The sequence below is a fragment of the Haliotis rufescens genome, unplaced genomic scaffold (genome assembly GCF_023055435.1).
Source record: "Haliotis rufescens isolate VD_foot unplaced genomic scaffold, xgHalRufe1.0.p SCAF_20, whole genome shotgun sequence".
Taxonomy (NCBI): Eukaryota; Metazoa; Mollusca; class Gastropoda; order Lepetellida; family Haliotidae; genus Haliotis; species Haliotis rufescens.
In genome coordinates, this window is record NW_025963891.1 from 4,746,842 (window position 1) to 4,770,197 (window position 23,356).

A 23,356-nucleotide genomic window follows, 5' to 3' on the forward strand; every position below is an offset into this window, starting at 1 on the left:
GAGGGTTTCTTGATTACTGGGTCTTGGATGAGAGGGTTTCTTGATTACTGGGTTCTTGGATGAGAGGGTTTCTTGATTACTGGGTTCTTGGATGAGAGGGTTTCTTGATTACTGGGTTCTTGGATGAGAGGGTTTCTTGATTACTGGTTTCTTGGATGAGAGGGTTTCTTGATTACTGGGTTCTTGGATGAGAGGGTTTCTTTATTACTGGGTTCTTGGATGAGAGGGTTTCTTGATTACTGGGTTCTTGGATGAGAGGGTTTCTTTATTACTGGGTTCTTGGATGAGAGGGTTTCTTGATTACTGGGTTCTTGGATGAGAGGGTTTCTAGGTTACTGGGTTCTTGGATGAGAGGGTTTCTTTATTACTGGGTTCTTGGATGAGAGGGTTTCTTGATTACTGGGTTCTTGGATGAGAGGGTTTCTTGATTACTGGGTTCTTGGATGAGAGGGTTTCTTGATTACTGGGTTCTTGGATGAGAGATTTTTGCAAAGGGTTACTGGATTACTTAAGTGTTGTTTTTGTTATGAATTACTGGGTTGCTGGACGGGTGGATAGATGGGCAGGTGGACGGGTGGGCGTTTGGTTGACCTGGTGAATGTCTATGTGGGTGTGTTGGAGGTTGGTGGGTATGGCGAATTCAAGGTTTCTAGATTACTGGGTTCCTAGCGTTACTGTCAGCTTCCATTATTAAGGTGATTGAAGACCAAATACGGAGATGTATTGGGAATGTGACACCATGGCAACCCTAGAGACAGTATGACAGCTCTAAATTGGGACATTATTGCCATAAACTTCAACAATTTGTTAATGGCTACTACATAGTTTGAGAGAAACTGGAAGATTGTGTTTTCAAAGTGTGTCAATATGCAGTTACTTAGTGTGTCTATAAAGATGGTTTTACACAATGATTGTCTCTGGTATTAATGGAGGCTACAAAATGGATGACACTCTGTCACAATCACCCAAGCTGTGCACTATGACTGTTTATTTGTCTCGTACAATATCCCTGTAAGTGTTGTGGTGGTGTGATTACATGTGATGGGTGTCTAGACAGTGGCCATCAAATTCAGCATCCTGTGTTCAGAAGCTACACTGGTCAGTCAATATAAAGGTCATATCCTGATTAAACAAGTGTCAGCAGTCCATGAGCTTTATATCCCTCTGATTCTCTGGCCTAACACACAGCTCCACCACAGACACACAGCTCCACCACCGCACTCTGCACCCTGACTTCCAATGCCCCACTCTACACCCCACTCTACACCCTGACATCCTACACTCCACTCTACACCCGGACATCCTACACTACACTCTACACCCTGACATCCCACACCCCACTCTACACCCTGACATCCCACACCCAACTCTACACCCTGACTTCCCACACCCCACTCTACAACCTGACATCCCACACCCCACTCTACACCCTGACATCCCACACTCCACTCTACACCCTGACATCCCACACCCCACTCTACACCCTGACATCCCACACCCCACTCTACAACCTGACATCCCACACCCCGCTCTACACCCTGACATCCCACACCCCACTCTACACCCTGACATCCCACACCCCACTCTACAACCTGACATCCCACACTCCGCTCTACACCCTGATATCCCACACCCCACTCTACACCCTGACATCCCACACCCCACTCTACACCCTGACTTCCCACACCCCACTCTACACCCTGACTTCCCACACCCCACTCTACAACCTGACATCCCACACCCCACTCTACACCCTGACATCCCACACCCCACTCTACACCCTGACATCCCACACCCCACTCTACACCCTGACTTCCCACACCCCACTCTACAACCTGACATCCCATACCCCATTCTACACCCTGACATCCCACACCCCACTCTACACCCTGACATCCCACACCCCACTCTACAACCTGACTTCCCATACCCCACTCTACACCCCACTCTACACCCTGACTTCCCACACCCCATTCTACAACCTGACATCCCACACCCCACTCTACAACCTGACTTCCCACACCCCACTCTACACCCTGACATCCCATACCCCACTCTACACCCCACTCTACACCCCACTCTACACCCCACTCTACACCCTGACTTCCCATACCCCACTCTACAACCTGACATCCCACACCCCACTCTACAACCTGACTTCCCACACCCCACTCTACACCCTGACATCCCATACCCCACTCTACACCCCACTCTACACCCTGACTTCCCACACTCCACTCTACACCCTGACATCCCACGCTCCACTCTACACCCTGACTTCCCACACCCCACTCTACACCCTGACATCCCATACCCCACTCTACACCCCACTCTACACCCTGACTTCCCACACTCCACTCTACACCCTGACATCCGACACTCCACTCTACACCCTGACATCCCACGCTCCACTCTACACCCTGACATCCCATACCCCACTCTACAACCTGACATCCCACACCCCACTCTAAACCCCACTCTACAACCTGACATCCCACACCCCGCTCTACAACCTGACATCCCACACCCCACTCTACACCCTGACATCCCACACCCCACTCTAAACCCCACTCTACACCCTGACATCCCACACCCCACTCTACACCCTGACATCCCACACCCCACTCTACACCCCACTCTACACCCTGACTTCCCACACCCCACTCTACACCCTGACATCCCACACCCCACTCTACACCCTGACATCCCACACCCCGCTCTACACCCTGACATCCCACACCCCACTCTACAACCTGACATCCCACACCCCACTCTACACCCTGACATCCCACACCCCACTCTACACCCTGACATCCCACACCCCATTCTACAACCTGACATCCCACACCCCACTCTACACCCTGACATCCCACACCCCACTCTACACCCTGACATCCCACACCCCACTCTACACCCTGACATCCCACACCCCACTCTACAACCTGACATCCCATACCCCACTCTACAACCTGACATCCCACACCCCACTCTACACCCTGACATCCCACACCCCACTCTACAACCTGACATCCCATACCCCACTCTACAACGTGACATCCCATACCCCACTCTACACCCTGACATCCCACGCTCCACTCTACACCCTGACATCCCACACCCCACTCTACACCCTGACATCCCACACCCCACTCTACAACCTGACTTCCCACGCCCCACTATACAACCTGACATCCCACGCTCCACTCTACACCCTGACATTCCACACCCCACTCTACACCCCACTCTACACCCTGACATCCCACACTCCACTCTACACCCTGACTTCCCACACCCCACTCTACACCCTGACATCCCACGCTCCACTCTACACCCTGACATCCCATACCCCACTCTACACCCCACTCTACACCCTGACTTCCCACACTCCACTCTACACCCTGACATCCCACGCTCCACTCTACACCCTGACATCCCATACCCCACTCTACAACCTGACATCCCACACCCCACTCTAAACCCCACTCTACACCCTGACATCCCACACCCCACTCTACACCCTGACATCCCACACCCCACTCTACACCCCACTCTACACCCTGACTTCCCACACCCCACTCTACACCCTGACATCCCACACCCCACTCTACACCCTGACATCCCACACCCCACTCTACACCCTGACATCCCACACCCCACTCTACAACCTGACATCCCACACCCCACTCTACACCCTGACATCCCACACCCCACTCTACACCCTGACATCCCACACTCCACTCTGCACCCTGAATTCCAATGCCCCACTCTACACCCCACTCTACACCCTGACTTCCCACACTCCACTCTACATCCCACTCTACACCCTGACATCCCACACCCCACTCTACACCCTGACTTCCCACACCCCACTCTACACCCTGACTTCCCACACCCCACTCTACACCCCACTCTACACCCTGACTTCCCACACTCCACTCTACAACCCGCTCTACACCCTGACTTCCCACACCCCACTCTACACCCTGACTTCCCACACCCCACTCTACACCCCACTCTACACCCTGACTTCCCACACTCCACTCTACACCCCACTCTACACCCTGACTTGCCACACCCCACTCTACACCCTGACATCCCACACCCCACTCTACACCCCACTCTACACCCTGACTTCCCACACCCCACTCTACACCCTGACATCCCACACCCCACTCTACACCCTGACATCCCGCAACCCACTGTACACCCTGACATCCCACAACCCACTCTACACCTACACCCTGACTTCCCACACCCCACTCTACACCCTGACATCCCACACCCCACTCTACACCCTGACTTCCCACGACCCACTCTACAACCCACTCTACACCCTGACATCCCACACCCCACTCTACACCCTGACTACACTACAACTTTTCAAGGCATGGTTTGTTTCTCTGAGTCCTAAGACACTTTTGCACTGACATTATGCTCGCTTGCTACACCCACTTAGTGTTTCATTCATTTTTTTCATATGCTCATCAGTGAACTTTGTTACTGTTCCCTCAGCCCCTGGGGTAGAATTAGGGTGGTTGTTTGTGGGGAGTCACCTTGTAATGAAGACATCTGTCCACGACTCTCACATCGATACATACAGTGCTTCCCATCGTCTTCCACCTTTCAGGGCCATTACTCGAACCTATGTAATTGTGTGTGTATTGATGTTTAATGCAGTGATTTGTTGAACTGGTCTACTTGTATTTGCCCGTGAGTAGACAAAGTATGGCTAGCACTACAGACCAGAGCCTGTGGAGAATGCATGGCTTGTGTTTGTTTAATGCAACAATCGTGTCCAAGTCCTTAGAGCCAAGTAGGCCTCGTAGGAGATCAATATTACATCTTATTGTCCAGTCAGGAGAGTGCTGACGGAAGGGGGAGGTTCGTCGTGGACCGAGGCATTTACAAACAAAGTAAACATGCGGAGAAATGTCTCCCAGCTCGAGTCATCGGAGGAGATACCACACACACATACTCCCCACCAGAGAGGGCATGGGCACATCCATCCATTCATAAGGTGATTAAAAGCCCTCTCAGGCAGAAGAAGAGGCATATGCTGAGTAAATAGTTGATTGTGTGGTGGTCTGTACCTCCGCTCTTCCCCCTCAAGCATCTATCAGCCGACTTCCCCCTGACACAGGCGTGTTGTCCTTCGAGCATCCCTCAGGGGCAGGGGTTTTACAAGTGCTGTTGTAGTCTTGGACGCACATACAGTTGACACAGCTCCCTGTTTACAGATAATACTCTTCAATATAGTTGTAATTGAAGGAACCGCTTGATTGATCCTTGACCTCACTTCATATGGGTGGCTCTGAAAGAGACTGTCTTGTGACAGGTGTGACCGTGTGGCCCAAGTCTCGAGGTTTCGGTCAACCATTCCTCTTTGACCACATTTTGTTGAGATTGAAAACGTCATTTGATAATGTCTGTCGTATGCTATCATCACATGACACTACCAAGCACGAGTGTAGCCCCTTTCTATCAATCTGAGATTCCTTCAGCATTACAAAGTATTATATTGGTTGTGGAGTTCCGATCTTACAAACAAATTTGAAGTTGGTGTTTGAGATCAAAGCCATCCTTACTGAATGCTAATCACAAGACATTATTCAAGATGTCATATCATCAGGCAATTTATGCTAATAAAATCTTTATCCAATAATTTGATGAATGGAATATCCGTATAGGTAGCCTAACGTTATGACTCGGGCACATTACGAGATTGAACCCGATGTCACCAACGACCATTGTAAACTCCCACCATGCACCACCACTTGGGAATATCAATCCGTATTGACCACACCTGCACAGTAATATCCCCTTTCTTTGATATAGAAGCTTATCATTGCCTTCTATTGTAGAGAATGGGCCATATTTCTTAATCAATGAGGATATTTGCCGTGCTTTCTTCTGTGTGTGCTTCAATAGCTGCTTTCATCGCCTGTCAACCCCCGCAACTCCCACAGGTCAGACTACCAAGCTGTCTTTGTCCAGCACGTGTTTATATTGCTTTCTGCCATTTTACCTCTAATTGATGTGATTAGATGTATTTGGTGGATGGTCTGCATATTGGAGAATATAACCTAATATTGAACCCAAGGAGGAATAATGTCTGTAATATAAAGAGTCAGGCTCTTGTTCTGGTGCCTGATGGCTTTAACTGACTATCTTGTGAGATAATTTGAAAAAAACTGTTTGGCCTATATAGGTCTGTGTACCTCTTGTTAGAGATAATTCCATTGTGCAATCTGAATTTGACTGTTTTTTATCAAACCTTCCAAAATATGTTGAATAAAATGAATATCAGAAGCATGATAGTCTGCATGGGCGGATACAGCTTTTTTGAAAAGGGGGGGTGCACAATTAAGATCTATTTATTGTCTTTGGTGGTAATTTATATAGAAATAAAGATTTTTTTCAAAATAAAAAGGGGGGGTGCGCACCCATGCACCCCCCCTCTGTATCCGCCCATGGTCTGGAGTGTTCATGGCAAGTCTAAAACTATTTCCTGATTGATTTAAACTTCACATTGCCATAGACAAAATTAGACAAAAACAAAATAAATTTATTTTAATATATTCTTCTTCTTTTTTAAATCATTTGATGATGTTACCTTTGTCATTTTTATTTACATTTCATCTGTCAAACTCTGTGAAAACAAACCACACATTGTAACATGAATGAAAACATTTCCACATGGTCTGGAGTAAAACAAGTTCTTGCTAATTCTAATTTGTATAGAATTATTTCAGTAACAAGAGGTGAAGGTGAGGTGAAATTGGGTTTAACGTCGCGTCCAAGATTATTGCACTTATATAGCGACTCAGTTACAAGAAGCTTACAAAATGTATAAGTTTGATTTCATCTCAGACGATTGGTATTCTGACTTCATGTGTTTGGTGATTTACTGGGTCAGGAATGGACGCCAGTAACCACTGCTTTTCCTAGTCACTCTCAATAGGTAGTTCAGTTATATATGCAGCTGTGAGCAGTAGTTTAGTTGTAGCACATCATGCCAGCTTGACAACATGCATCAATGTGTGACGGGTATTCCGATTGTGTAGATTGATGCTGTGATGTCCATCACTGGATTATCTGGCCCAGACTCGATTGTTTACAAACAGAATATTGCTGAGTGCGGCATTAAACAAGACAAATAAACAAGACATTGTGTGTCAACATTGGAAAGTGTTTATGCCATCAACCATCCGACTCACAGACTCATTGTGTGTTACCATGACAACATGGGAAAGCCTTAATGTCATCAACCATTGGACTCCGATTCACATTGTGTGTCACCATGACAACATGACAAAGTGTTCATGCCATCAGCCATTGGTCTGTGGGCCAATGGTTAATGGCTGGAGTGGTACATGGCAGCTGGAGAGTTACTGTGGCATAAAACAACATTCACTCACTCACTCATTCACTGCAAAATCTGTGTTTTTCTTCAATAATCGACAACATTTACCCCCAAGTTATGTATATCCCTGCATTCTGCCATGTTGTATATAGCCATAGATAACCTTTCTCACAAATCATGATGATGACTCCTTGCGACACCGACATAATGGCGGATTTCGCAACTATCATATTTCTGTGAAATCTGGAAATAGTTCTGCTTCACTGTCGCGAATTAAGTATTCATAGGCGATATAAGCATCTGTGTAAACTGTAGATAAGTCTTATCCTTCGTTTCGCCTTGTGGTCCGTGGTCGACTATTCCCTTGTTACTTCAGCAAAACCCACAGGGGAGGTGAGTGCGTGGGATTTATACAGTATTACCATATCATCACATCACATCCCATGCAAAAGGAGAGACAACAGTGTATAACGCCGTCAACATTTATTTAAATACCATCTCCAGATTAGTTTGGGCCTTAAATTTTCATTTCTGACAAAAACAAAATCTAGACCAGAACATGGTAAAAATGTCTTATCTTTGGGGAAAGTTTGAGAATGTACGTCATTATTTAGCTTTTTTTGAGTTCTTACAATATCATGAAAAGTAGGTGACACATAAAAACACAAGCCCTTTATACATGTCCTAGGAGCATCTCCTGGTTAATCCCAGGCTTTCATTACTCAGGGCCACTGTCATTATCTAGTTTAGCTTTCCTGAAACTTTTGAAATATCTTATTGGCGTGAAGCAGTACCACGTGTCTGGCCGCGTGTGATGGGAACGGAGCAATTTGTGGCTCACTTAGTTCCAGCGCGTCTGCTCCACTACACAGTCAGAACTCCACATTTTGATATCTTCTCATTTGCCGTGCAAAAAAGTTCTCTGATCGTGGAAAATCCATCCGTTTGGACAGGCTGTCTCTAATTCTGGGAAGAGATATTCTGTGACTCATAGCACCTGTTATGCAACAAAAACTTCTTTGCTGTGTCCTAGTGACTCAGCAGCAAGGTATAATGTTCAACATGCGGAATGGGGAAAATATTCTTCTGTTGGAAAGTAGCGGAAAAACGAATTGAAAACATGGTTACCTTGAAATAAGGCCAAATACAACAATGCTATCTCATGTTGAAAAACAGCCAAGTAATAGATTAGGAATAAATTGTATTTACCATTTTTATCCATTGGCTTTATTCTGTCAAGAAACCTACCCATTATACGATAAGGGAAATACTAGAACTGTTTTCTCATTGTAAACAACTGCCAAATACTGGAATGTGTCTTATTTTACATGAATTTATTTGTATCTATTGCAGAGTTTTGGTCATTATTACTTGATGCAAGTGTTTCTCTGTTATGTTAATCCAACAATTCTTGTTGAAAGTGTTTCTCTGTGAAGTTAATCCAACAATTCTTGTTGAAAGTGTGTCTCTGGCTGCCATGTGGCCCAGGGTTGCAGCAGCTTTATTCCAGGGCTGGAGTGTTTCACCTCAATGGCCGGTAGATAATAGATCTCGTTATAGTCACTGTGACTGAGGCGATTAGATTGTACCTGGTTTCAATGGACAGAAATAATCTCAGAGATACTATCCATTAATTTCAATAAGCCATGTAATCAATCTCGTGCTACAACTGGACAGTCGATAGTCACTGTCCACTCATCGGCCATCGGTTAAACAGCTTTGTGTCCAGTCTGCCTGTGAATGGTCAGTCATCAATAGACTGGATGTCATATCAATATCATTGTCCATGTAGTTGTCAACGGGGCTGTCATCGACGACGGAGATGACGGATATCTTGTCACGAATGACTAATGCACGAGATAATCCAGCGTGAGATCTTGACCTGATCAGACAGCACCAGTTTAGGTAGTGAGTCCATGTGCAGTCATGCGTAGTTCATCAATTTGCTGCTGCACGTGTTGAGCCAGGTTCTCCTTGTCCGTGTGTTGAGCCAGTTTCTCTGTCCACGTGGCGTATTGATGAGCAGGAATCACCTGCACCGGGAGTAGGAGGCAACTAATGCCAACGCCAATTAATTTCTTGCTTTACAGAATTTCTTGTCAATATCCAAAGAGGCAGGAGGGAAAATTACAAATACTTGATTTTAGATTGTTTTTTTACAAAGCCTCTTGAGGTGAATGTTGAAACAATACTACAAGCAAAAGGATGTTTTTATCAATTACAAGTTTCAGACTGTTTGATTGGCATTTTGGAAGTTGATGAGTAAATATGAAAACATACAACTTTATGGAAAACAATGTCATTAAATGCAATAAACTTGAAGTTGTTATCCATCAAGTTGCATGTTTTCTTAGTTTATCATAATTTAATAAGGAAGACACACCTGTAAAACAAGAAAACAGGTTCATCTGCCTGTTGAATGTCATAAATGTCTGTTGGTACCGATAGTAATGAAACAGAGGGAGCCAACAAAAATATGCTGAAATGTCTTTGAGGGATAATCTTAATACATTGGGAACACACTATTTAGGAGAGTAAATTATAAAATAATTGTATAAAATGTGACCAATTCCAGTCTACCGCCGATGACACAGTACATGTAGTTGTGTTTGGGTAGGGTGCTTTCAGTTGTGAGTGAGGGGGTCAGAACAGGCGTTTTCCAGGACCTGTCGCTGAGTCCTCCTCACTTGAAATAGAATCACGAAATATCGCAATGATTAGCTGATGAAGATAGCTGCATGTGTGCTAATACTTATAAGGTGAAAGCAAGGCGTTCCAGCGATAAGGAATGTTTCTTACAGTAATGAGAAAAATTGCAAATTGCAAAGAAATATCCACTTTCTTAGAAATAAACATCATCACTGAGTTTGATCACATGGTTACAACCTGCTGCAAGTACATGCAGTGTGTCATCCTCAGAACGGCTTGTTTTCACTTTATAAGTATTAGCACACATGCAGCTATCTTCGTTAATCAATCATCGCGATATTTTATGCTTCTATTTCAAGTGGCGAGTTCTATACAGTGTAGTTTCACCAGTCCAGGAACTCTCAGTAATAATTTAGGGGGACCAAGGTATGGACATGGGGGTCCCAGGCTGCCGTACAACATGCGGCGCCTTTCACTTGATTTCCCAGAATGTTACTGATGTCATATCACTGCACGTGCTCAGGAGACTAAACCAATTAAGGATGGCTTTTTTGTGGTGGATTGAAGAAATTTACCTTGAGAAGCTGAACTTTGAGTTTATTTCTTACTAGGATAGAAATGTCAGTTATATGTAGCATGCAATCTCCAATTTCAATTAGCTTCATTGATTCAAACAGCGATACTTTTTTGTGGCCCCAAAGACTTGAAACATAAATTATTTGAATACATTCTCAATTTGTATGGGGAGAGGACCCAACATGGGTCGTGTAGGAGTGGAGGGTCTCCTCAGCAGTATGTAGTGATACAGTGACTGTAATTAGCAGGACTACATGGTAAGTCACAGATGAACAGTCTTCTCACACTGCAGTTTGTAGGAATGACTTGAAGGAGTCGACTTGTTGCACCTTCCAACATCACACACTGCCTCCGTGGTCTAATGGTAGAGCATCCGCCCGGAGAGCGGAAGGTTCGGGGTTCGATCCCCAGCCGTGTCATAACAAAAGACGTTAAAAGATGGTACTTGTTGTTATCCTGTCTGGTGCTCGGCATTAAGGGGCTAAAACAAGGACTGGTTGGCTCGGAGTCAGTATACTGTGTCTGAGTGGGGTATTCATGTTAAACTGTGGCATGGTATCTCAGTGTGCTAGCACTATAAATCGGCATCCATCCGGACTAGTACAAGCAGCCACATACACGTGCATGCACGTCGCTATATAAGTGCAATAATCTTGGATGCAAAGTTAAACCCATTTCACCTCACCTCCAACATCACACATAACAAACACATTCATTCCATTTTCTAGTGAGTGAGATCACGTGGTTTCTCGTCTGAAATGCATGATTGGTTGAATGCTTGTAACTTGTTGCATGAATCAGAAAATGTTCTGCTCTATTTGACTCACGAGCTGCATCCTACGGGCCTCTGACTTGGGAAGACCCAGGGCATTCTGACCCTAAAACTCACATTTCAACAGGTAGTTGCTGCAAACACTGCAAGAGTACCTAGCTATGTAGCAGCCGATGATACTCATTGTTTGGGTATGATGACACACTAACCCAGCCAGGCTGCAGCTCAGTTCAAGGTTAGAACAGGTCCCTAGCAATCTGTGCTGGTCATGAGAGGTAGCGTAATGGATCGGGTGGTCAGACGTGGCGACATTGTCGATTACGTGTCATCGTGCCCCGACACATGGACTCACAATATCGACCGCTGGTCCAGATTATTTACAGGCAGCCATCATATATTGGTGAGTGCAGCATCAAACATATGCAGCAAACAGTGCAGCAAACAGACAAATGCTACAGAAAGCCTGCACGAGTTAGTTGTTCACCTCAACGGTAACGTGACACACCACTCCTTGGTGATAAGACTTCAGCTAGCAGTGCCAAGTGTTGTTCCTGGTTATCTGGGGGGGACTGATTTATGTCCACACTCTGTACCTACTGTGCAGTTAATCTCTTGTTAGAACCAGCCAGACGTCACAAATGACTGCCCCCAGATAACGCATAAGGACATAAGGAGAGCGCTTGTGGCCCGAAGTCTGAACCAGGCAATTGCTGTGCAGAGTTTTGTCCCTTAGATGTGTCCAAGCTATTGGGTTTGAGTCCCTCAGTGTTCCCATGAGTGTGTCAGCACCATACTCTTGGTTCTCATTTAAACATATGGTAAACAACTATAAACCTTGTCACCAACGTCTTCCCTCCAACAATTAACCTATTGCCTGTTAATTTCCAGCACACCTTTATTTTAGCATATAGCACTGAAGGCAGATTGGGTGACTTCAAACATTCGAGGCTTCTTTTAATAAAGGACATATGAACCAGTATTTTGCACATTCACTCCTGATAAAAAAAATACATGTTATTAAAACTATCCTGACATTTGGAAACATACAAAGGATAAGACCAAGGCAAACATCAAATTGGTAAGTTTTCTTGAACTTTTCGTGATTGAATGTGGAATACATTTCAAATTAGGAACCTGTTAAAATTCTTCAATTCTCACTGATTTTATTGCCAATATCTTACATTTAACCAAGTAAATGAGTAAGTGAAAATGCAACGTGTAGCAGATGCTGTGATATAAATGAAATACTGTTCAATACAGCATTAACCTTAACACACTTGCTCACTTACATATGTTGTTCTTAGTAGCCAACTTATTATGTTCTGTATCAAACACCACATCTCAATCACCACATATAACCACACTCACACAAACAGAATATTTAACAGTCATTCCCTGACTAGCCTTGTATAGAATTTGTCTGACAAAGAGGTCACCTGTCGATCTGTTCTTCACACAAGTCTTGTACGTAGCTCAGCCACATACAGATGTCTGTTTATTCTGTTCACGTTGTGGAGAACAATGTTTGCAGTAAATTTACAAGAAACAAAACTCTCATGTTTCTTACAAGTTATAGGCCTCAAGTTGTTTAATCTTTGATGTTAGAATCAACTGATCTACAATAAAAATAATTGTTTACCACCGAAGTCTGAAAACAAAGCAAGCAAGAAAAACACTTGATATATCTGATGGAGGTTGTGTTTGTACATAATGTATCTTCATTGTTTCTTTGATGAGAAGGAGGGCATGTTTGCGCCTTCATTCATCATTCGTATACTGGTAGACTTTTGATGTCTTTGTGGCTGTCGTAGTCTTCAACGGCGACACAGACAGCGAGCGTGTGATGTCGTTTGAAGTTGTCTCCATGGTATTAATGTGATCATGTTGGTTTAGCTGATCCAATCACTCAGGTCTGATCACAACCGAACTCGGTAACTCACTCGGATGGAATTAGGCGTTATCAACTACTATATGTATCCCTCATCCTTCTCCCCTGTTGTTCCTGCAAGCCTTTGTTTCAGCCTCTGTCAGCCAATGCAGGCAAAACATTCATCATGTCTTTTCTCTACTCGTTATAAGTCAGGTTAATGGCTTACAAGAGTCAAGGGGATTAGCCGGGGCCATATTGTTGTCTCGACTTATGTTTCGTGTTTTGTCAAGCATTTTGTCACCTGTGTAATTCTAGCTGCGTCAGCATTCATGTGAAACAATAACACAAGCAATCCGGTGGTGGAAACACCTGACTTACCACAAAGGACAATGTAAACACCGCTCTCGTCAGTAATTGTATCGTTAGCACAGGTGCACAAGGTGACAGGTATTGTTTTCAGCAGAAAACACTTAATTTTTTGTTGTTCATGCTAATTAGCGCAAAAATGTTATACATTTGTAATTGTCAAATAATTAATTTTATTGAACCTTTTATTCTCAGTGCCCAATTGGTATAAGAAATTTTGTTTAAATGTCATATCTGTTTCACCAGTTTTATTTTAAGTAGAGGAAAGAATATGAAATAGGTCAATAAAGATTCTAATATAATCTTTTAAACTGTGCAAATCTTGATATGCTACAGCAAAAAACAACCCATTGTCCTTATCTATGATTGCTTTATCAATTATATATTATTAGTTTTATTAGTTTTTTGTGCTACAAAACACTTGTATGGTACTTTCTGTTATTACTTTCATCATTATAAGTATCAATATCCGTTGTATTTGAGTGGGTGGTGTGTGCGGAGAACACCACCCTGTATGGAAGACAATATTAATGCAGAACATTTCATGTCACATGACAGGTGCAGGAGGGTAAACAAACTTCATGTTAGTTGCCATGGTAACAAGGTAGCATTCCCCCCAGGATGAGAAACAACGGGTGTTGTATTCTGTACAGACAGCAACGGTTCAACGGACAACTCAGTCTTTAGATTATTAAATTATCAGGGAGTTTTTTAAGTGGAAATCTCACTACCAAAACCTGTGGATTTATGGTTTAGACATATTTATTTTCACAAAAATGTGAAAATGGATTTTTAAACAAGCCAAGCACTTATGTTAATACCGCTCCAGTACACATAGGACATATTACAATAAATACATCAATGAACGTTAGATGTAACAAATGAATTGCACATGCCAAACTAGATGTGTATCTATAATAAATCTATTTGCAGTTTATATCAAACAATTCATTTAATTGAACATCTGCCAGTTTTTAATATGAAGTTTTGAATAGAATCTAATGTTTGAATTTGTTCTTCCTTCGTCAAATACAAATTTCCGCATAGCACTGTTTGTAAAGAATAACCGTGCTGGTAAAAATACATTTTATTTCAAAGAACATAAAAATTTGTACACACTAAAAGAAGTGTTAAGCATCATCAGTATGATATCCACAGGAACAAGTTTTTGTATCCAAGATATATCTATCATACTGATCGGCGTTAATTAAGATTGCAGCAGCCAAGCCTGAGGCGGCTGTGAATATTTTGACATACATATAACCTGTTTCCATACCTTAACTCCCAGTGTATACCTCCATTATCTCCGAATTTATGTGGATTTATCATTTGCTATTGTCTAATATTTCTCTGTATATAGAGAGGGTGTTTGAGATGTGAATATTGGAGAATGAGGTGTCACCTGGGTGGGATTGTATCTGGTTTGTAGAATTGTTTGGGGCCAATCAGATTACTGAAAATCTCATAGAAATTATCTATGCTGTAGTAGTTAAATTTTACCAAGTTTTATTTGTGACAATGTTGTTCTAATATTAATTTCAAATTATTGTTAATTTGTTTCACAGCTGACTGTTATTGTTATTTAAATATCTATTTTTCAATGCTTTTATATTTAAATAAAAGCATTGAAAAATAGATATTTAAATAACAACTGAGATTACTAAAAAAGATTTAGTCTTTGTGTCCATCATTTACAGCTATTTTGAGTCACTTGAGAGGCAATTAGTCTATCTTAAAACATCATGTACTTCTATTACCTGTGTGAAATTATACCAAATGATACTTGGACTTATGAATATTCATATATAAACCCTTTGAAAGTTCCTGTGTTGTATGGATTTTCTGATGGACATCACAAAGTTTGGCCGTGCATAACAAAGTGGTCATGTTCCCAGAGCTGAGGCAGACTGCCATGTCAATATTATGACTGAAATGTGTCACACTGTGTCAATGCACCTACTGTATCGCAGACACCTTGCAGCAGTTATTTATGATACACAATAAGTTTATGCTTGTGATGAATGAATTGTCCTCATATTCTGTTATTGATTTTTAATCACCTTTTTCTATTTCTTGACTTTTTGCTTTTACAAAGATTTTTGTTAATACCTTTGTTGATAAAATACAAAATGGTTTAATGAAAGGTTGCAAAGTTTCGCAAATATTTTCAAGGTGTTTTAATTGTATTTGTATCAATATTCTCAGTTGGATTATCAATAGAGCACCGGACGACACTTAATCAATAAATTGATATTTTAGTTTCAATGCACGCCCCACCTATGAGCGGAGGCAAACTTGCGATTAGGGTTAAAGTTACCACTTCTCTTTCGGTAGGTCACAAGCAAGATTAAAGCCCATTGTCATAAACACTTATCAAAAAAAAAATATTCAAGATTAAAGGCAATATGTTGAGCATGAAATACCTGTGTCGCCGGGATAGCAAGGAGTAGGAATGTGGTTTGTGTATCAATACACAGTGGTGGGCACAATGACTAATGCATCAACTGTTTCCACATCTTTGTCAGACAACACACAACGACAGTCAGACCAATACTCCTTTCTGCACGACATAACAATGTCAAATTTCACATATTACGGGTCACATAGCATGTGTGATTTTCTTTCGGTGGTTATTATAACATTTATTTATGTGGTGTAAAAGGAACTAAAGTAGGAGTTTTAAAATCCAATGTGACATATATTTTTTAAAAAGGTAAATATTTTGAAATGTAAATGTAAATATTTATTCATTAGGTACTTCTAAAAAAGTGTAATGTGTACATACAGGAAGTCTGATTTGGTTACCTGTTGGTGTTTGTTTGTACTCAACAATGACTTTGAAGAATACAGGGAGGGGGGGAAGGAGGAGGGCGGGGGGGGGGATATGTTGATACAACTTGTCCATCCAGCTGACATACTTGTGTGGGATGTCACCGAGTTGAGCGAGTTGAGCGTTATCCTCAATGATTTTCTGGTCGGTGTGTACAGGTCGTTGGGAGCAGCCATTGTTGTTCCAGCTACTGTGCTCCCTGATCACTCACTGCATAGAAAGACTGCAGCACAAAGCTAACAGGGAATTAATTTGGACAGATAGAAATATACAATTATGAGGTATCAAATCTACATTTGATCACTGTGACTGTTTGCTCTTGTTTGATACCAGTGGCTGATCTGTGTTGGAGAGTATTAGGACGGGTGGTTGATGACTTTCATCAATTTCTCATTAACATCATCAGCCATGGGAGATTGTCACACACTCATTAGCAGAGTGATATTGTTGATAGAACCAGAACTCATAACTGATATTACTATTGTCAAGAAATACACTCAAAATTAGGTGTCTGTGTTTCGTTTTCAGTATTACATTGAAATCTCCATCAATAGTAGGCCAAAGTCTCCTGTGCACTGATCACTAAAATACATAGAAATCAAGTTAAGCTTATTGCTACGAATCCCCTGGACTCAAAATTATATATAGAGGTTATCACACAAGTGTGTTTGGGGTTGGTTAATATCATGCATTAGGAATAAACATTGTATTTAGCAATTTGTATCCTGTATTTGTTCCTAATACAGGATATTTACCATAAACCAAACACACAAGCGTGATAACCTTTTTATCATATAATGTCATTCTTTAACTCTATGCTTGAAAATCGCTTTCCCTCTTTCACAAACATTACCGATACATTGCGAGTTTTCCTGGAATGCATGCATTAATATTTATTACGTCACAGGTGAAGTGATGTCTCAGTTAGACAGTGACAGTAACCAATATAGTTCCAACTGAAATCTGTTTTTTATGCAATGTCAAAGCAACATATATGCAAAACATATTTCTACTTGACTTTCGCGGCAATCCATCGGTCTGTTCGCTAGAGTAACTGCCCTTTGTCAAAGGGAAGCTATTCTAACCCTAGTCTGTGAGACAGATGTCACGGCCATTCACATTCCCGATGGTTAATTCTGACTCGATTGCCGATTGACAAGGGCTACACCATGTTTGTTTATAAACAGTGAAAGTATTCCCTACTTGAACATTGATATTTGCATCTCTATCCGCATATGACCCCAACGGATATCGTTTTTATCCGTTGGCTTTATCGTGCCAAGAAACCTAACCATTACATGATAAAATATAAGGCTGGGTAAGTCCCTGGTCACACATGGAATGATGACGAGAATGTAAGTGTGAGAGGTCACCCAGGTCTGTGTTGACTGGGGTGATGAAGGCTCCAGCATGGTATGTCATATTACCATCATTAAATAGCAATAATGTCCAGCGATGTAGTGGCACCAGCGAGGTAGTGGCACCAGCAACGTAGTGATCTCCATCCTCATTAAATCCTCCTCTATCTAAGTTGCTTGTAATGATCCCCCCACCTGCCCACAACCTCCAACCCATCATGCTCCCCTTTTCACCTCCTCCCCACCCCTCTCCCCCTCACTAAATCCTCTTCTTCACCTGTTCCCCCAGGCAAGACTAAGACGGAAATGTTAGATTAAAGAGGCCTCGGCTTCTCTTGATCGACCACTCCTTTTATTCTCAATAAAAACAAGATTACATTATGACAGACATCGGGCGCAAAGTGGCCGTTAACTGCACGATAGGATGTGACTCAATAATGAATCTGAAAGTGATCTTCGCATCTTTTGATGAAGGCAAAATCAACATATGTTCGTCCATATCAATCAGGGATTTGCCGACCTCTGGTGGTCAGTTAACTCCTGGTAATGAGTGTGTGAGCATGTTCCGAGAAAACAAGTTGCCACATGGCACCATGCGCTATCATTTCCCACTTGTTGATGTCATTTTCCCGTTAAGGTTCAATCCGGAGACTCAAGCATGCCCAGAGAAAGATTTAGCACTCATTATTGAAGATAACACGCTTAAAAGAAATTCTTCCAATTCTACAAAACAGGGATTCAGTGTGGAATTAGGTGGTATTTACATCTCTAATCTGCATTTGCTGCAGGAAAATCACAGCCTGTTAGACTCACGCCGTATGATCCATGAGTATATAAAAAATATTTCTCCCCTTGGGAAGGGTAATTTGGTGGTTCCGGTGCTCAAAGTATATTTGGTGTGATTTTGTATGAGAGAATTTGGAAGCATTCCGACTTAACAAAGCATGTGTGGAGGCCGAAGTGGAGCTTGCGGGCAGATACTCTCGGTTCACGGCTTTATCCAGACCTTCCGTCATCTCACTTCAATATGGAACAAGGGCATAGCATGAAAAACAAGGATTTGAAAAGTACATAAATTATTTTATTTTGTCAGGTTTAGTCAACAAGCCATTGACGTTGTTGAGAACTATGTTTTCACAGTTTACAAATCTCTGTCCAAATCACACCCACCATACGCACCCTGTCACGCCTCAACTTTCACACATGTCAATAACATCCCGGATCGGTCAACATGCCACACACTCCAACTACTCCCAGCCATCAACGAACACACTCACATTGTCCGATGAAAACAAGCACATTGGCCTCACACCAACAACATGGCTGCTACCATGGTATCACAGAGGGCACAAACACAGTCACATATAAAACACACAATTACAAGGGGACAAGCTTGTCCAGTAGACTATTTCCACAATTATCTGAATGAGTTGTCTATCTTTGATGTACAAGGATGCAGAGACAGCTGGTCTGTACGTAGCACTAGAGGAATGGAGTCGTAGGAGGAATGTAGTGTAATCCTGCAGTCATCATGAGTCTCTGCCATCATCGCTGATCCTCCCAACATCGAAACACCAGGCAAATCTCAAGTTAAACAATTTTTTAAGAAAAACTGTTATTTGTTTGTTTTTTGTTGAACTCAGCTGTAAATCTGCAGCTTTGCTTGCTGCAGATTGGAATGAAATGAGATTGGTTCTGAGACTAGTTATCCACACAAAATCACACAACAGGAGATTGAATCAACTAGTGTCTAATCCAGTAAATATCTCCAGTTTGGGAATGTTCCCAGTCATACCACAGAATACCCTAATAAATCTCCATTAGATTCTACCACTGCCCCAGCCCCCGTTGTGCCACTGCTGCAGTGGACCTGGGCCATGGTGACTGTGGGGTTGATGCCTCCGCCACCGTGTGGCGCTGCAGTTGGCGATGTTGCTAAGTTCTGTAGGTACATCCAACTGATGTGGGTGCTAATGTCTGTCAAGTTTACCTTCTGCGGCGAGAGCTCCATGCCACTGAAGGAAGAAGAATTGTTCATGGTCCTACAGGAAGAATTCAGATTCCTTGAAGAATGGAGATTTTTTACTGCACAAGTGAGATTTCTGTCGGATGTATTGAAATGTCTGGCTGATGAATTAATGTTCCTAGTTGATGAGTTGAGCGGCCGTGCACAAGCCTGCATCTGCGACTGAGCGTGAGCATTATCTGAAGGGGGAAGCCGCACTGTCTCTAGAGCACCCTTGTTGGATTTGATAGGCTTCAGCAAAGGAATGTCCTGAAGCTGATTATTTGCACTAGGATGGTATTGTCCTGAACGGGAACTCCTGAAGCCGGAATCCTCCGAATCTGTTGATCCTTGTGATGCTTGTGAGTGAGGCCTGTCCTTGCACTGGAACTCACTGAGTTCCGACAAGCCGCTGTCATGCGGGGCGTGGTACAGTCCGGGACGTGCCCCATGATCCTGCTCTGTGGAGGGGCTGCGACTGACTTGGTAAGCATCGTTATCCTCTCCGATCACAGACAGGCGCTGGAATTCCTGTCGGATGAACACGGGAGGAGGGGGAGGAACCCTTGACACGCCCAGCTGTCGCATCTTGCCGTGGGGGTCGTGTTTCTTGTGCAAGACCTCCCGTCGAGCTTTCAGACGATACCAACACACAATAAAAAGCACAAATAAGATGACAGTGATGATTGTTGGCACAATAATCCCCAGATAGAAGAGAATATTCATTGTTTTCCTTTCAATAATCATAATGGTTGGCTCTTGACTGCGACTTCCCCATCATAAAGGTTAAACAGGGCTGGTGGACACCACGGTCACATCGGAAATCTGAAAATAGACACACAAAATTAGAAAAACAAATAACCACACACATATGATACAACTGTCGTTTCATGAAACTGATGTGTCCAATATGGAATAAATTAAACCTTGAGGATCTTTGTGAGGGCATGGTCCTACTGGCACAAGATCTTAGCACTAAAATCATAGTAACTCCCATACTTTAACATAGGCTTACAATAGTCTTAGCGCTGAAATCACTTTGTGAAAGTAGGTCCTGGACTGACCTGTTGGACAAACCATCTCCAGGGGAAACACATGCATGTCAGTTGGTATGAGAGGGATGCAGTGTTGTGGCCTAGTTAACTGCCACACACCTGACAATGATCACAGTCACACCCATCCTGCCTCCACACAACACTGGCTGAGTGGGATCACCTCTCAACCTTGGCCAGTGTCGGAACACAATGCCTGATTCCCTGACCCATGGCTTCAGTGTAACAAGTGGCCAAAACATAACAGTCATGTATTGATCAGGATTAATCATCCCACCCCAGGGCACCTGCCACAGCCTCCCCTCTCACGGGACAATAACTAGCCCTCTTCCTGCAGACAGATCCACCCCAGGGTAGATGCTACCGGTCTCCTCACCCTCTACAATAGAGCTCCTCTGAATCTTGTCCTCAATGTAGACCCACCCCCAGGCCAAGGATCTGACACTTGTCAGGGTGGTGACATGTGCAGCTTCACCCCACAGGCTGCATTGTGTTCAGCATGCACATCCACCACGGCCATTTAACACATGGGGACTGACCGTCCTAACTATGCCACTGTAAGATTTCATGTTTGAAACCCTGGTATTTCTACATCCATTGTTGATCAGGGCTAGGTCGTCTGGAATGCAGGCCTTTCTTCACTGTATACTGCCAGCACTGCCCTGCTTCGGGAGATTTATTATTCATACAGGAATGCAGGCCTTCACAACTTATACATGTGATAAACACCATTGCACACACAGATGAAATATGCCCAAGAAAATCTTAGCCATTCTTACTTGCCTTCAGTTTTTATAGGCTAATTGTCCTAAAACAATGATTTTCAAATGGGATGATTAGCTGAGTTGTTCTTCAGTGGGAGACGATCTATAATGGGTGGTTATTAACTATTCATATCAACAGCTTGTTTCGTTTCACTAAACTGCAGATATTTACATTGACATTTTATTTTCCCATTACTAGAAAAGCTCAGCAGGGCAGGTGTCTTGGTGTTTTAGTGGAGGCATGGCCTTTGACATGCGATGCCTATTGTCCATTTGAAGGTCACCCGGTACAAGCTATAGATCGAGTAATAATTAGTTATGAACATCACGGTGGATGTGCTGTATCGCTAACTGGTTTTATGAAAAATCTGATTTTGTTTACAAGGATAATTTTAATTACATAGAATTTACCAGTAAGAATGACCATTGCCTCCATTTCAAATATTTAACACATGATGTAATTATATTCATCATTTAAAAGACTTGAGTTTTGTCAATAGTGATGGCACTTATAAATAAATTCAGTCAATTGGAATATATCCTCAGAATGTGATGAGTATTTTGTACATGTAAAATCAGCAAGGGGAATCTCAAGCATACAGTAATCATGAAGTTGTAGAATGACTAGCATCCATAGATTATGCTGTTTGGAAGAAATTGATAATTTCGTCCTAAATGAACTAGTAGTGGTGTGTTGGGGTAATGAGAGAAATCTGTCATTTCCCAGCCGTCCAGCGACACCTTCGTCCCCCAACACCTACCAGGGTAGAACCCGGTAGTCCTGCTGCTCCCCACAAGTAGGACACAATACCGCCATGACACCGGCAATAAACAGTCCCGTTAGCTGGGTTCATGGCCGTTAAGCCCCCTAAAGGAAACAGTTTATTCTTCCCAGTGGGACACCTCATGGATTATAGGGATGACCGGTGCTTTTGACCAGTGACCTCTAACTTCTCTGACCTAATAGTTACTGTACCCAATAAAGCTGATTAGCGTTATTTTAGTGAGGTCTCGGTAGAAGCCTGTTACTTCTGGTTGTTGTTCCAGATCACTATTCAGGTGTGACAGAGTGTATTCCACCTGCTAGGATTAACATGTCTCTGTAAATTGTTGTTCAACACTACCGGAGTAGTTTCCGGTCAGATGGTCGTAAGTCATCATTCATTGTTTGAGGCTAACCGTTCCAATGGATAATGTTTCTGACGCTTGTCTTAGAGATAGAGTTGGTAGGCCAGTCGGCCAATGTAGACATGATATCATTGATGGCTCTCCTGATATTTCCCTGTTGTCATGTTTTGGCACATTGTGATAGGGTATTATTCAATGGTGCATACGTGTGTGTTTGTATCACTGTCGGTTGATATGAGCAGAAGATATGATACAGAGAGTTTCATGGGTGGTAGTCAGCGAGCAATACGAGCAACCGTGACACAAACACAGCGCTGTGTTACAATGAGTTGTATGGGGATGGCCGGCTGGGAGAGCGGGTTACCCACCGATACCCACTGTAACACTTGTGGAGAGATGGTATCAGGTACCATGTACCAACAGTACACCTGGAGCACCACAGGATCACACCATGATAACAGACTCTGATCTTACAGATTTTGTGATTGAAAAAGAATCATTTTACCTTTACGTAATCGGGAGAAAAACAGTCATGTAAACGTGATTGAAAGGAGTATATTTAGTTGCGTCTGTTTGTTAGTAAAATCCTGGATAAAGTTAAAACACACATTAGTTTTAAGGGG

The 23,356-nt window shown here is 42.9% G+C and overlaps 2 protein-coding genes across 6 annotated transcripts in view; one reads left to right on the forward strand and one right to left on the reverse strand.

The window, feature by feature from the left end:
- LOC124142744 (U3 small nucleolar RNA-associated protein 6 homolog) overlaps positions 1-23,356 on the forward strand; it is a 174,020-nt gene that overhangs the window by 42,105 nt on the left and 108,559 nt on the right. The window lies entirely within an intron of this gene.
- LOC124118947 overlaps positions 18,844-23,356 on the reverse strand; it is a 34,387-nt gene continuing 29,874 nt past the window's right edge. For all 4 annotated transcript variants that reach the window (XM_046481277.2, XM_046481278.2, XM_046481275.2 and 1 more), the window contains one exon: positions 18,844-20,614. In XM_046481277.2, coding sequence (XP_046337233.1) covers positions 19,574-20,536 — 963 coding nt within the window. In that variant the 5' untranslated portion in view covers positions 20,537-20,614 and the 3' untranslated portion in view covers positions 18,844-19,573. The remainder of the gene's footprint in view (positions 20,615-23,356) is intronic.